Below are 16393 nucleotides of genomic sequence, written 5' to 3' on the forward strand. Positions count from 1 at the left end.
AGTCAAGATGGTGGAGTACAAATAGGACCTCCACGGACTCTGGCTATAACCACATCCAATCCATGTAAAAGGGGACTCTGAACAAACTTTGGAGCTACAAAAACCACAAAATGACACAGAGAAGCTAATCTCCCACTGAGGACAGCCCAGCAGGCCAGAAGGAATTGGCCAACACAGCACTCTGAGAGCCGAGCCCAGCTCCACCCCAAGGTTTTAGCCTCAGGGAGGGCCTGACCAGCCACTGGCTGGTGGGACTCCAGATCACCAGCAGCTATGGCGATCCAGAATTATCAACACATAGATGCTAAGGAAAAAGTGAGAAGTCAGTGTAGTGTGGACTTTGGGACCGAGTAGTTGGGAGTGCGTTGGCTTTTGCCCCTGGGGTGAGAAGCTGCTGAGGGCCGGAGCAGAGCTGCCACCACGTGCAAGCTTCAGAGGGGTAATCGCTCTTGCTTTAACCTGCTTGGATCTGGATTGTGGTCCAGGGTGGAGGTCCTGGGGTGTTCAATGAGCTTGCTAGAGCATGTGGAGGCTTCAGAGAGGGCACCCAACTAATACCTCCAGTAGCTGAGAAAACCCCAGCATTTGGTACGAAGTTCCCATGTCTGGTAACAGAGTCCTACTGTGGCAAAAAGCCCAAAAGTCAAGTAACTGAGTGGCAACATGACCAGGCAAAGGAAGCAAAGCAAACAGAAGAATCCAATATTAGACTCCTAATTTGGGGACAAAAAGGATCAAAGCATGGAAGAGGAGGAAGACAGTGGAGTCAGAACTCCTGCACCAAAAGCTTCAAAGGAAAATACAAGCTGGTTACAGGCCATAGAAGACCTTAAGAAGCAGATAAGAGAAGTGGAGGAAAAATTGGGAAGAGTAATTAGAACAATGCAAGAAAATTACGAAATGAGAGTCAACAGCCTGACTAAGGAAAATAACATCTTAAAAAACAGACTAACTCAACTTGCAAAAGAGGCTCAAAAAGGCAATGAGGAGAAGAATGTCTTAAAAAGCCGAATTTGCTAGATGGAAAAAGAATCTCAACAGCTCAATAAGGAGAATCATTGCTTCAGAATTAGATTGTAGCAAATGGAAGCTAATGACTTTATGAGAAATCAAGATGCTGTTAAACAGATCCAAACAAATGAAAGAATAGAAGGCAATGTGAAATATCTCATTGGGAAAACCACTGACCTGGAAAATAGATCCAGGAGAGATAATTTAAAAATTATTGGACTACCTGAAAGCCACAATCAAAGAAAGAACCTAGAAATCATCCTCTAAGATATTCTCAAGGAAAATTGCCCTGATGTTTTAGAACCAGAGGGCAAAATAGAGGTTGAAAGAATCCACTGATCACCTCTTGAAAAAGGTCCCCAAAAGAAAACTCCTAGGAATATTATAGCCAGGTTCTGAAATTCCCAGATGAAGGTGAGAATATTACAAGGATCCAGGAAGAAACAATTTGAATATTGTGGAAACACAATCAGGATAACCCAGGATCTGGCAGCTTTGACACTGAGGGATCAAAGGGCTTGGCATATGAAATTCTGGAGGGCAAAGGAACTGGGATTAAAACCAAGAATCACCTACCCAGCAAAACTGAGTATCATGTTTCAGGGGAAAATATGGTCATTCAGTGGAATAGAGGACTTTGAAGCATTCTTGATGAAAAAACCAGAGTTGAATAAAAAATTTGACATTCAGATACAAGAAGCAAGAGAAGAATGAGAAGGTAAACAGGGAAAAGAAATCATAAGGAACTTATCAAAGTTGAACTATTTACATTCCTGCATGGAAAAATTATAATTGTAACTGATGAAACTTTTCTCAGTATGAAATAGTTGAAGGGAATATATATATATATATATATATATATATACACACACACATATATATATTTATTTATATGTCTATATCAGAGGTTATATGGGTGTATGAATATGTATATAAATGTGTATGTGTACAGGTATACATAGATAGAGGGAATAGGACCAATTTAATAGGAAGGGATGATACTTAAAAGTTGAAAAAAGAGGTGAGAGGAATATAATGAGAGGAGATGGGGAGAGGCAGAATGGGGTAAACTATTTCATATAGAAGAGGCGGGGGAGGATAGTTATAATGGAGGGGAAGAATAGGAAGGCAAGGGGGGATGGGTCAACTTTATTCTCATTGAATTTGGTTCAGGGAGGGAATGAGATACATACTAAATGGAGTGTCACCCTACAGGAGAGTGGGGATGATGGAGGGGAGGGCAGGCTGGGGAGGAGGGAAGTTGGAAGGACCCACTTTTGAAAAGGGATGGGATCAGGGTAGAGAGTAGAGCAGGTGGGCAGTGGGGTAGGAGGGAGGGAGGTAGTCTTTTACAATATATCTACTATGTTAATGTTCTGTATTAGCTACACATGTACAACATATACTGAACTGCTTGTCTTCCCAGTGGGGGTGGGTGACAAGGAAGGAAGGGAATGAATCTGGAATTCAAAGTTTTAAAATCAAGTGTTTAAAAAAAAATATATATATATACACTATTATTAATACTATTTTACATGTAATTGTGAAACGAGATGTACAGGCACGGAGGCATGGAGATCCACCATGCCCTACTGGAAAAGTCGAGGGGGGTATGGGAGAAGATGTGGGGGAGAGCAGATTGGAGGAGGGAATATCCTGTGGGACTGCTTTTTGGGCCAGTGGGTAGGGGGAAAATGGGGAGAAAATTTGTAACTCTAAATCTGGTGGAAGTGAATGATGTAAATCAGAAGTTAGTAAAGCATTTGAAAAATGAAAAAAAAAAAAAAGAAAGACCCTTTTAGATTCTGTCTTCTTCCCTGTTAACATTTTGACATTCCAGTCTACAAACATATGATGGACGCTCTCTACTCTTTCTAATTTGTCTTTCGCTGCCCATTTTCTGATTCTATCTGAGATTATATTCTTTTATCCCCAAACTTCCCAACTACTGGACACTTAAGTTTTCCCTTTCATCCTTTCTCTGTCCATTTAGTATAATGAAAAAATTTGTAATCTAGCAAGGAGAGGCAACATGTTCACACAGAGATAATAATCATAGCTAACATTTATAAAGTACTTTAAGAGAAATTCTTATTTCTCTCTTATATTAATAATCCATTAATATGTGGGGGAGGGAATCTAGGGTTTTTTTTCTTTCTATCTCCTTATTCAAAGTCCAGTATCTCAAGAACATTTTTTTACTTTATCAAATGCTTTATTAACTTCTAGTTTACATCATTCATTTCCTCAAGATTTTGAGTTACAAATTTTCTCCCCATTTTTCCCCTACCCACCACCCCAAAATATCGATCCCACTGGATATCCCCTCCTTCAATCTGCTGTCTCCCATATCTCCCCCATCACACCTCTGATTATCCAGTAGGGTGCAGTGGATCTGTGTGCCCCAGTGCCTGTATATCTCATTTCCCAGTTACATGTAAAATAATAATAATAATAGCTATATATATTTTTAAACATTTGATTTTAAAACTTTGAATTCCAGATTCTTTCCCTTCCTCCTTCATCACCCATCCTCACTGGGAAGATAAGCAATTCAATGTGGGTTGTACATGTGTAGCTATGCAAAACATTTCCATAGTGGATATATTGTGAGACTGACTATATTTCGCTCCATCCTATCCCACCCCCCACTTGTTCTATTTTCTACTTTGATCCTGTCCCTTTTCAAAAGTGGGTGCTTCCAACTTTCCTCCCCCCCCAGCCTGCCCTCCCTTCCATCATCCCCCCTCTCATCCCCTTCCCCCCTACTCTCCTGTAGGGTGAGATACCCTATTTAGTATGTATTTCATTCCCTCCCCAAGCCAAATTCAATGAGAATAAGGTTGTCTCATTCCCTTTTACCTTCCTGTTTTTCACCTTCATTGTAACAGTTTTCCCTTGTCTCCTTGTGTATGAGATAATTTACCCCATTCTGTCTCTCCCCATCTCCTCTCATTATATTCCTCTCTCACCTCTTAATTTCACCTTTTAAGTGTCATCCCTTCCTATTAAATTGGTCCTGTGCTCTCTATCTATGTATACCTGTACACATATATACACACACTCACATATGTATTCATATACCCATATACCCTCCTATATAGACATATATGTATGTATACATATATGTGTATGTATACATATATATATACTTTTCTATTCCCTTCAACTATTCTCATACTGAGAAAAGTTACAGTTATCATTTTTCCATGTAGGAATGTAAATAGTTCAACTTTGATAAGTTCCTTATGATTTCCCTGTTTACCTTCTCATGCTTCTCTTGCTTCTTATATCTGAATGTCAGATTTTCTATTCAACTCTGGTTTTTTCATCAAGAATACTTGAAAGTCCTCAGTTTCTTTGAATGCCCATATTTTTCCCTGCAACATTATACTCAGTTTTGCTGGGTTGGTAATTCTTGGTTTTAATCCCAGCTCCTTTGCCCTCCAGAATATCATATGCCAAGCCCTTTGATCCCTCAGTGTCAAAGCTGCCAGATCCTGGGTTATCCTGATTGTGTTTCCACAATATTAAAATTGTTTCTTTCTGGCTGCTTGTAATATTTTCTCCTTGATCTGGGAATTCCAGAACCTGGCTATAATATTCCTAGGAGTTTTCTTTTATGGGATCTTTTTCAGGAGATGATTGGTGGATTCTTTCAACCTCTATTTTGCCCTCTGGTTCTAAAACATCAGGGAAGTTTTCCTTCAGGATTTCTTGAAGGATGATTTCTAGGTTCTTTTTTTGATCATGGCTTTCAGGTAGTCCAATAATTTTTAAATTATCTCTCCTGGATCTATTCTCCAGGTCAGTGGTTTTCCCAATGAGATATTTCACATTGCCTTCTATTTTTTCATTTGTTTGGATCTGCTTAAGAGTATCTTGATTTCTCATAATGTCACTAGCTTCCATTTGCTCCAATCTAATTCTGAAGCAATGATTCTCTTCAGTGAGCTTTTGAGATTCCTTTTCCTTTTGGCAAATTAGGCTTTTTAAGGCATTCTTCTCCTCATTGGCTTTTTAAGCCTCTTTTGCCATTTGAGCTAGGCTATTTTTAAGGTGTTATTTTCCTCAGTCAGGCTGTTGACTCTCATTTCATAATTTTCTTGCATCATTCTCATTTCTCTTCCCAGTTTTTCCTCCACTTCTCTTATCTGCTTCTTAAGGTCCTTTATGGCCAGTAACTAGCTCATATTTTTCTTGGAAGCTTTTGGTGCAGGGGTTCCGACTTCATTGTCTTCTTCCTGTTCCATGCTTTGATCCTTTTTGTCCCCAAAATAGGAGTATAAAATTGGATTGCTAGGAAGAGCTTGCTCATGTTGCCACTCAGTTACTTGACTTTTGAGTTTTTTGCCACAGTAGGACTCTGCTACTAAACAGGGTAGCTTTGTCCCAAATTGCTGGGGTTTTCTCAGTTCCTGGAACTGTTAGTTGGGTGCCCTCTCTGAGCCTCCACACGCTCTGACAAACTGGTCATGCACCCCAGGACCTCCACCCTAGGCCGCAATCTAGATCCAAGCAGGTTAAATCAAAAGCAATTACCCCTCAGACTGGTCGCTTGTTCCCCCTACAATCTGCAGGCCAGGAGCTGAAACTACACCATGTGACTGTGGCTGCACAGCCATGGCACCTCAGTGGCTTCTCCCTCCAGGGGAGAAACTCCAAACTACCACATCCCAAAGTCCACACTGCACTGACCTCTCACTTTGTCCTTAGCATCTATGTGTTGATAATTTTCCTGCTGTCCTCTTGGACTGTCTTCAGTGGGAGGTTAGCTTCTCTCTGTCATTTTGTGGGTTCTGTAGCTCCAAAGTTTTTCTAGAGTCATTTTTTACATAAATTGGAGGTGGAAGCCAGAGCCTCAGAAGTCCTGTTTCTACTCCTACATCTTGACTCTGCCCCCTCTCAAGAACAGTTCTGACCTTGCCCAAAAATTTGCCTTACACAGACCATCATACCTAGGTGGAATTCTTACCCCACTCAACTAGCAAACTTTACAAAAACAATAAAATCTAGGTGAACTCCAGTCCATTGTGTTCTACTTAAACAGACTTGGGTGGTTGGTGGATCTCTTGATCTAGATTGCCTGAGACTTGGGGTAGTCTGGGTAGAAAGAAGTAAGAGTGACACAATCAAAGTCAGGTCCCCCAGCCCCTCATTAGAACAGGTCCTCCTCTCTGTATAACATTCATTCTCTCATTGTTAACCAATTAGAGTTGATTTCTACCTGTCAGGAACACACACTCATTTTTGTAAAATTGTGAGTTGCAAATTTTTTTCCTTCCTTCCCTTCCCTCTCCCCTTTCAAGAAAGCATGCAATCTGATTTAGGTTATAGATGTACAGTCATGTTAAACATGTATCCAGATTAGTCATGCTGTGAAAGAAGAATCAGAACAACAGGAAAAAAACACAAGAAAGAAAAAACAACAAAAATGAAAATAGTATGCTTCGATATGCATGCAGATGCCATAGTTTTTTTTCTGTGGATGTGGATGGCATTTTCCATTATGAGTCCTTTGGAGTTGTCTTGGATCCTTACATTGCTAAGCAGAGATAAGTCTATCAAAGTTAGTCATTGCACAATGTTGCTGTTGTTGTGAACAATGTTCTCCTGGTTCTGTTTACTTCACTCAGTATCAGTTCATGTGAGTCTTTCCAGGTTTTCTGAATTCTCTCTGCTCATCATTTCTTATTGCACATGAGTATTCCATTACATTCATATACCATAACTTGTTCAGCCATTCCCCAATTGATGGGCATCCCCTCAGTTTCCAGTTCTTTGCCACCACAAAAAAAGGTGCTATAAATATTTTTGAAAAGGACATAGGATCCTTTTCCCTTTTTTATGATCTCTTTAGGATACAGACTTAGTGGTGGTATTGCTGGATCAAAGGGTATGCACAATTTGGTTGGCCTTTGGGCATAGTTCCAATTGCTCTCCAAACTAGTTGGATCAGTTCACAACTCTACCAACAATGTATTAGTGTTCCACTTTTCCCACATCTTCTCCAACATTTATCATTTTCCTTTTCTGTCATATTAGCCAGTCTGATAGGTGTGAGGTGGTACCTCAGGGTTATTTTAATTTGCATCTCTCTAATCAGTAGTGATTTAGAGCTTTTTTTGCTTTTTGGAGGGGGGAAGCCTGGGCAATTGAGGTTAAGTGACTTTCACAAGGCCATATGGCTAGTAAGTGTTAAGTGTCTAAGGACGGATTTGAACTCAGGTCCTCCTGACTCCAGGGCCAGTGCTCTATTCACTGTGCCACCTAGGTGCCCTGAACATATTTTCATGTGACTATATATGGCTTTAATTTCTTTATCTGAAAACTGTCTGTTAATATCCTTTGATCATTTGTCAATTGGTGAATGACTTGTATTGTTATAAATTTGTCAGTCCTCTCTCCTTATTTTCTACTATTCCCTTAAACAAATTTGTTCCAGTCAGATTTTGATAATATTCCATGTTTTCCCCTACTCTCCTCCTTTGCATATGACATTCCCCTTTACCTGGAATGCCCTTTGCTCCTTCATATTCTACCTCTCCTTCAATATCTGGCTTATTATGTCCTTTGAGAAGTCTTCTTTACCCCCTCCCCAGGAATCTCACCTTCATCCAAACCAAAAGAGCATTTGCTGTCTTTGCTACTTATCTGACATGAATTTGCTGCCTTATATTATTAATTACTTTTTTTCCAGGCTATGTTTTGTTTCCTCAGCTATACTGTAAATTGCGTGCTTCATTTGTGTGTGCTTCCCCACAATGTTTAGCATACTCTACCTAAATATAAGAGGTAATCAATATATATGTGTTGATTGTGTGGATGGGGAGGCAACAAATGGATTATTATGTGAGCCCATTTGTGCCTATCTGAGAAAAAACAGACCTACATGGGGCAGCTAGGTGGTATAGTAGATAAAGTTTTGGAACTGGAGTCAGGACGACTTGAGTTCCAATCCAGTCTCAGACACTTACTGGCCATGTGACCCTGGTCACTTAACCCTGTTTGCCTCAGTTTTCTCATCTGTAAAATGAGCCTAGAGAATGAATGGCAAACCACAGTATCTTTGCCAAAAAACTTCAAAAGGGATCATGAAGATTTGGACACGACTAAAAATCACTATGCAACAACAACCTCTTACAAGTACCATTTGTTAATCTTCTGAATTCTTTCCATGATACATACACTATAACACATATTTTCAGATTGATATTTGAGTACATGTAGGGTAACTAAAGGCATAAAATAACAACGAAAGTTTGAATTTCTACTTGCTTCCATAATTTATATGGGTTAAGGCTAACTTCAAAAGCACAGCCTTAGCCTTTGAGATGACTGTTAGATGATCAGATATTACAGTAGGGATTCCTTTTGTGTTCGGTGTAGATTGGATGGTGACTGAGGTCCCTTCCAACTCTCTAATTCTGAAAAAAAACTCTCTTCATATCTTACAGATAACTAAGATTAATTGAACACAACATACATAGAGTGTTGGATATGGAGTTAGGGGACTTACTGTCAGATCTAAACTCTGCTGTTCTTACTACCCTTGTGATCCTGGGCAAATTGCTTCACCTCTTCTAGGCCTTAGTTTTTTCATATGTAAAATGAAGGGGTCAGACTAGACCAGTAGTGTCAAACTCATAGAAATGGGGGCCACTAAACTGTACATAAGGATCCCTGCAGGCTGCATATTGACTTAGAAAAACACGTTGATATTATCTCAGTTTTAATTGTATTTTTATTCATTTTGTTAAATATTTCCCAATAATATTTTAATCTGGTTCACTATCAGGAGTGTTATGGGCCACATGTCACCTATGGGCCGCATCTCTCTAGACTAGATGGTCTCTATGTTTCACTTCAAATTGAAATCTAAAATTCTTTGAACACCATATTCTGGTTTGAACCCTGAAGGTCCAGGTAGCTGTGCATTGAGTTGGCCTGAAAAGTGGGCCTAAAACCTGTGTAACTGCTTCTTTCCTTGCAGATTGTTTATCTTATTCAGCCTTGGATGTGTTATCAAAGAGGTGTTATGGAAAGCAGAGATGCAAAATCATCGTCAACAATCACCATTTTGGAAGTCCTTGTCTGCCAGGAGTGAAAAAATACCTCACTGTGGGCTACGCATGTGGTAAGAGTAAATCTTGCATTGTTTTTTTAAAATCTCTTGCCCTTTTGGTAGGGTGAAATCATGTAGAAAAATGTAATAATAGCATTCTCCTGCAGTCTGCACATGACAAGCCCAACAGTCCACAACTCAAGTCTATTCTGTTCTCCCACAAATCCCGGAAAGACCTTTTTTTCATTCTTTGTCCCCACTTGTTATATTCATATCAGATAAGCAACAGTCTAGTCTTCAGTCAAAATTTGTTTTAAAAGTTTTTTATAGAAATCAGATTGGCAATGAATTGGTGAGGCATAAAAGAACAAGCAAATGTAGGTAAAATTAATGTAGCTAAGTATGATGATTTAAATCCAAGGATTTAAAAGCCTTCAAAATGTACAGATTTGTCATAAGAGTTTAGCAAAATCTTTGGCAACCATTTAACCCCATGAGCTAACTTGGGTGTCCTAAGTGACTAGCTCTTTCTCTTGCCAGCAATTAATCAATTAATATGTATGCCTGAAATAATAAAGATATTAGGTGATGGCACTTGTTCTGGTTTTTGAAGACCCCTTGAAATAAGATGGAATAGTGTTTGTTCTTTCCCAGATTCTAGTTAATTTGTTAGTCACTTAAGCATTAACTGGAAGTTTTAAGTCTTCTAGGGACATCATTGCTTCTCAATTTGTATTCTTTAATTTAATAGTTTTGAAATAGTAAAAAACCATATTGTTTCATTAGTAAACATTCATACTTAACCTTGCCTTATACTTTCCCCACCCCCACCCAAATGTCCCTAAATGATTGCTACCTATAGCGAGACCAATACTAGCATTTACAAGATACAGGATGCTCTAAAATGTCTTAGTACAGTTTTAAGTTTTAATAGCTTAAAATTGCACTCAGACTTTTTGGGGTACCCTGTATTTTCATGGAATTAAAAAAAAAATTTAAACTGCACCAAAACTTTTGGGATGCTGTACATTTTATATAATGTTAATATCATATAGTATTGTTTGTTATATTAACATTATTAATATTGCATATCATATTGTATGTTAATTAAGCTATTAAAACTTAAAACTGCACTAAGACTTTGGGGAGAGGCTGTATACACAACACTTGGCTGCTCTTATTTATGCTGATCCTAAAGAGATCATCTAAATTGCAGCAAATTTTTTTCTGTAAGCATTTTTTTCTTGCTACCTCAAAGGATCATGCCTACAGCTCTGTGTGTGTTGATTTAGAAAGGATTAGATCCCGAATAGGTTTGGGATTTAATTTTCTTACTGGCTTAATCTCATATATTTGGGTTAGATTATAGTCTTACCATTATCTACACACAAATTCCATGATCTTCAGATCTCTTTTGCAGATACTTAAACCAATTCTAGCATGTATGTTAATCAGTTTCTCCAAAGATGCTTTGTAAGTCAGAAATCTATCAGATGTTTAGTTCTTAGATGAACATATATAGTCACCAAGACCATCATTGATGTTGGTCAGTGATGAGATGGTTTTTTTCTTCCAGTATCCTGCTTTAATTTGTTCTAAAGATAGTCTCCATCCCTGTGGGTGTTCTGCACCTTCTCCCTGCTGCAAAACCTGGAACAGCCTGTAGAATGCTCCAATGTGAGTTATTTCTGAGGGAGGAGACTTTTATTCTTGGGCATTTTTGTGTTTTTCCAAAAGCAGATAGATTAAATGAGTCAAATCTTTTAAGGAGCTGGCTTTGAAAAACATCTTTGTCTTTGCCAAATGTCCCTTAACTGTGTAACATGAAGCATTCAAAAAAGATTTGCAGCTTTTAAGTATTTTTCAGCTAGTTTTAATGGCCTCACAAGGTTTGACATTTTTGAAATTCACCCAACAGAGACAAGAGTTCATGTTGATAAAGAAAAAAAAGACTTCAGAGAGTAATTCAGTAATCATTTTTCAAAGCAGACCTTTGTGGAAAAGATTAAACTTAAGAGTTTAATTAGTTTTACTATTTCTGCCCCCTTTTTACCTTTTGCTGTCTCCTAACCATGCCAGGTATCTCGCCCTGCATACCCTTATATTATAACCCCGTGGGAGGGGAGAGGGGGACTACGTGTATCCCTTCTACTCAATCATTTTTGCAAGGCATGCTGATGGTATTGTCAGAAACAGCCAATAACTAATTGGTTATTATGGACTAATTTGGGGTGTCCTAAAATTCATTTTTCAATAAAGGAGGAGAATGCTCTGTGTCTGACTGTCAGAAGGACAAAGGCTTCCTTTTTGTTGCCATTGTTGAGTTCTTACATGCAAATTCTCTGGTCCCCAGTCAGCTAGTTATCCCGTGACAGAAAGAAATCTTAAAATGTTTATTAATTCAGAGTTTCACTCAGCTTTTTGTCCAGGGTCATTTCTTTCAGGCATGTTTAGGAACTTGTACTCATTTGTGTTGGCAATAGATAGTGTATACATGTTGTCACTTTATTGTTTAAACTCTAGATATTTACATATTAGCTAGACAGGTCTTACTGATATTGAATCTTTCAAAGAATGAATAGGGAAAGTTTGCTCATTAATTAGGCTTACTTTGTTTTTCAAACATTTACTAATCACTGCTTTTTAAAATTTAATAATAACGGTTTTCATGAGTTGCTATGGCTAAAAAAAAATAATTTTTGGAAAGCTATTTAAAGATGAACTGGATATAAATGGTTCACTGGGCACGAATTCAAAGCTTTTCCAGTTTGGTAAAATGTAGATACTGCAAAAGCTTGTACTCTATCACATACTTTAGTAGAATCCAAGGTCACCTTCTTCTATAAGGAGACATCAGAAGAGGATTTCAGTGGTTGGATGAAAGGGTTAGAGTTAAAGGTAGAGTGGTACACTGGAAAAAACACTGTATTTGGAGTTGGAGGACCTAAATTTGAATTCCCATTGGGCCACTTAACTACCACTACCCATGTAACCACTACTGGACAGTACTACCCATGTCACCACTACTGGGCAGGCTACTTAATCTCTTTGAGCCTCAAATTCCTCCTTTGTGAAATGAGGGAATTAGACTAGATGACCTCTTCTAGCTCTAAATCTATGATACTGCAATCCTTCCAAAATACAATTTTACTTTTATATATCTATCTATCTATCTATACATACATACATACATATATATATATATATACAAAAAAATTAAATGTATATACAATACCTCTCTGGCTAATGCTGACATTACTGTAATTTTAATTCTAAATATGACACAGAAACAATTGTACATGCATTTGTTTCAAGTCAGTTTCTTTCCTATTCAATTCCCCAGTGTACAAATATATACCTGCTGGTGCTGTGAGAAGGGAAATTCCCATGTCCTACCATATTCTGCACTCACCTGAAACATAGCCAATATAAGATGCCTATGACTGGCACTTCCTGGGAGCCAATCAATAGGATACTTTATCACAGAGTCAAAGAATCTCAGAGTTGGACAGTGCCACAGAGGCCATCTAATTCAACCTATATCTAACAAAAACCTTTTCTACAATATATCTGATAAGTGCCCATACAGCCTCCTCTTGCAAGGTAATCTGCTCTCTCCTGAGGTAGCCAACTCTGGGATAGTTCTAATTGTTAGGAAGTTTTTTCCTTATAGCAAGCTTAAATCTATCCCTCCCCTTCCCCCCATCACCAATTTCTATTCTAGTGCCATTTTTATTGTCAAGCTGAACAGGTCCAATCCCTTCTCTAAATAATAGCCTTCAAATAATTGTAGACAGCTGTGCATTTCCTAAGTTATTTCTTCTCTAGGCTAAACATTCTTCATTCACAAACTAACCTTCCTATAACATGATCTTGATGCCTTTCACAATCTGCTCTTTCAACAAGCATTTATTAAATGCTGACTATGTGTCAGGCACTGTGCTAAGCCCTGGAGATAGAAAGAAAGGCAAACACACACACACACACATTTCCTGCCTTTGAGGAATTTAAATTCTGGTGTAAATAAATACATATGTTCAAGGTATACACAGAGCAGAAGGAAGGTAACCTTAGAAGGAAAGACACAGCTGGTTGGGAGGACAAGAAAAAGCCTCCTGTGGAAGGGAGCATGGGAGATGAGTCTTGAAGGAAGCCAGGGATGCCAAGGGGCAGAGGTGAGGAAGGAAAACATTCCAAGTATGGGATATAGCCAGTGTAAAGATCTGGAAGTAAAGTTTCATATGTGAGGAATAGAAGTAGGCTGTATCACTGGAGCACAGAGTAAGTGAAGGGAATAAAACATGAGAAGACTGGAAAGGTAGGAAGGTTCCATGTTAAGAAGAGCCTTAAATGCCAAAGAGAGGGCTTTATATTTGATCATGAAGGCACCAGAGAGCCACTGGAGTTTACTGAGTAGGTGTGACATGGTCAGACCCACACTTTAGGAAAATCCCTTTGATAGCTGAGTGTAATGTGGACTGGCATGGGGAAAGGACTTGAGGCAGGAACCAATTAGAAAGCTACTTCAGTAGTTCAGGTGAAAGGTGATGAGGACATAAACTAGGGTGGTGGCCATGTGACTGGAGAAAAGATGACGTATGTGAGAGATGTTTTTGTTCAGCTGTGTTTGACTTTTCATGACCCCATTTAGGGTTTTCTTGGCAAAGATACTGGAGTGATTTGTCGTTTCCTCCTCCAGCTCATTTTACAGATGAGGAAACTGAGGCAAACAAGGTTAAGTAATTTTCCCAGGGTCACACAACTAGTAAGTATCTAGGGCCATATTTTAACTCTGAAAGATGAGTCTTTCTGACTTCAAGCCTAGTGCTCTATTCACTATGCCACCTACCTCCCTTCAGAGATGTAGAGAAAGAAATTACAGGATTTGGCAACTGACTAGAGATGTGGAGTGAGCAGAGAAAGGAGTTGAGAATGATGCCAAAGTTGTGAACTTGGGTGACTGGAAGAATGGTGGCTCCCTTAACAGTAATAGAGAAGCTTAGCAGAGGGAGAACCTTGTCAGGGAAAGATAATGAGTTCTGTTTTGGATTTGTTGGATTTTAGATGCCTCTTTATTGTTCAGTTGTGAATGACTCTGTGACCCCATTTGGGGGTTTTCTTGGCAAAGGTACTGGAATGGTTTGCCATTTTCTTCTCTAGCTCATTTTACAGATGAGGAAGCTGAGGCAAATATGGTTAAGTGACTTGCCCAGGGACACACAGCAAGTAAGTATCTGAGACCAGATTTGAACTCAAAAAGATAAGTCTTTCTGATTTCAGACCCAGTGCTCTATCCACTACATCACCTAATTGCCTTACAGGACGTTCAATTTAAAATGTCTAATTGGCGACTGGTTTTATAGAACTGTTGCTCAGGACAGAGATCAGTAGTAGATAAATAGGTTTGTTTGCCACATGTATATAGGGATAAAAAATTGAACCTATGGAAGCTGAGATTAGCGAGGAGAGAAAAGGACTCAGGATAGAGTTTTAGGGGGAGGGTACCCACAGTAAGTGAGTGTGACGTGGATGAAAATCCAGCAAAAGAGACTGAGTAGTGGTTAGACAGATAGGACAAGAACCAAGATGTAGCTGAGTTGCTAATACCCAGAGAGAAAAAGAATATTCAGGAGGGGAAGGTGGTCCACAGTGTTCAATGCTGTAGGAAGGTCAAAAAGAATAAGGATAGAGAATAGTGTTGTTTGAATGGTGTTCACTCTCTGGATGTTCTCTAGGTTACCGATTTCCTTTCTAAAATGTCTCATCCAGAATTGAGCACAGTAGTACAAATGGGGTCTGACCTTACCTCCCTATTCTTGGACATACTACCTCACTTTATGCACATTGAGGTAGCATTAGCTTTTTGGGCTACCATATTACATTTTTGACACACGTAGAACTCATGGTACACTAAAATCTCCAGATCTTTTTCAGATGAACTGTTCTCTGGCTAGTCATCTTAACTTTTGAAACCTATTTTAAAAAAACAAACAAACCTATGTAAGACTTTACTTTTAATCCCATTAATTTCATCTTACTAAATAGAGCCCAGCTTTCTAGGTGTCAGGATCTTTTTGGATTATGATTCTGAAACTGAACTTAATAGCCATTTCCCCACACCACCCCCACTCTAGATTTGTGCCTTCTGTAGATTTGATAATTGTGTCATTTATTCCTTTGTCCAAGTCATCGATAAACTTGACAAACAACATAGGATCAAATACAGATCCCTGGGGCTCTCCTCTGGTCACCTTCTTTCAAACTGATGTTGAATCATAGTGACTAGTTCTAGAGTATAGATATTCAACCACTTCCATTCCCCTTGCCACCCCCACTCCCAACTGTACTTTCATCTAGCTCATTTTTCTCTATCTATTCTGGAAGAATGGGCATCTTAACTGGCACAGTGAATAGAGTGCCAGACCTGGAGTCAGTAAGACTCATTTTCCTGAGTTCAAATCCAGCCACAGACACATACTAGCTTTATGACCCTGGGCAAGTCACTTAACCCTGTTTGCCTCAGTTTCTTCATCTGTAAAATGAACTGGAGAAGGAAATGGCAAACCACTCTAGTATCTCTGCCAAGAAAACCACAAAGGGAATCATGAAGAGTTAGACATGACTGAAACAACTGAACAACAAGAAATTCTAGGCACTGCCCTTATCTACTATTTAGTAAACTGGTCTTAAGAAGGAATATCATTAATGTGCCATGATTCATTCCTCATCCAGCCGTGCTGGCTCGTTCTGATTGCTGCCTTCTTTTCTAGGAGTTATTTCCTAACTGTCTATTGATATATTCTAGAATCTTGCCAGGAGTTGACATCAAGCTCCCTGTTCTATATGTTGCTAATTCCATTCTCTTCCCTTTTTGGAAAATAAGGTCAGCATTACCCTTCCCCAGTCCTATGGAACCAGGCCCATTCACCACAGTCTTTCAAATACTGCCAGCAATACTCAATAGTCTGTATTGAGTAATATAATAATCTGCCAATGCCATCATAACCCAAGGATGAGGACTAGGGAACTGGAACTCATAATGGGCACTGAGATTCTCTCTGTCCTTCTCCTTATCTCATGGTTGTCAGTTCTCCATTAGCCCTTTTTTGTTCTGTCCTTTCCAGATGCTTGAAAAGCATGCTTCTTTACAGAGAAGATGAAAGCAAAATAAGAGATGTGTACCTCTTCCTTCTCTCCTTCACTGATTATCATCTCATGCAACTTCACCCCTTCTTGGATCCTTCTCTGTAACCCCATATGCCTACCCCATTTTGTTGTCTGCAACAGTTTTTTTTCCATACTCAGCATATTTTAGGC

At 39.0% G+C, this 16393-nt stretch overlaps 1 protein-coding gene across 6 annotated transcripts in view; it reads left to right on the forward strand.

Annotated features, from left to right (window-relative positions):
- EVA1C (eva-1 homolog C) overlaps positions 1 to 16393 on the forward strand; it is a 95376-nt gene that overhangs the window by 57248 nt on the left and 21735 nt on the right. For all 6 annotated transcript variants that reach the window (XM_069074904.1, XM_069074899.1, XM_069074903.1 and 3 more), the window contains one exon: positions 9005 to 9148. In XM_069074904.1, coding sequence (XP_068931005.1) covers positions 9005 to 9148 — 144 coding nt within the window. The remainder of the gene's footprint in view (positions 1 to 9004; positions 9149 to 16393) is intronic.

The sequence above is a fragment of the Petaurus breviceps genome, unplaced genomic scaffold (genome assembly GCF_028583685.1).
Source record: "Petaurus breviceps papuanus isolate PSGF00001 unplaced genomic scaffold, PetGlider_PUasm1.0 90897, whole genome shotgun sequence".
Taxonomy (NCBI): Eukaryota; Metazoa; Chordata; class Mammalia; order Diprotodontia; family Petauridae; genus Petaurus; species Petaurus breviceps.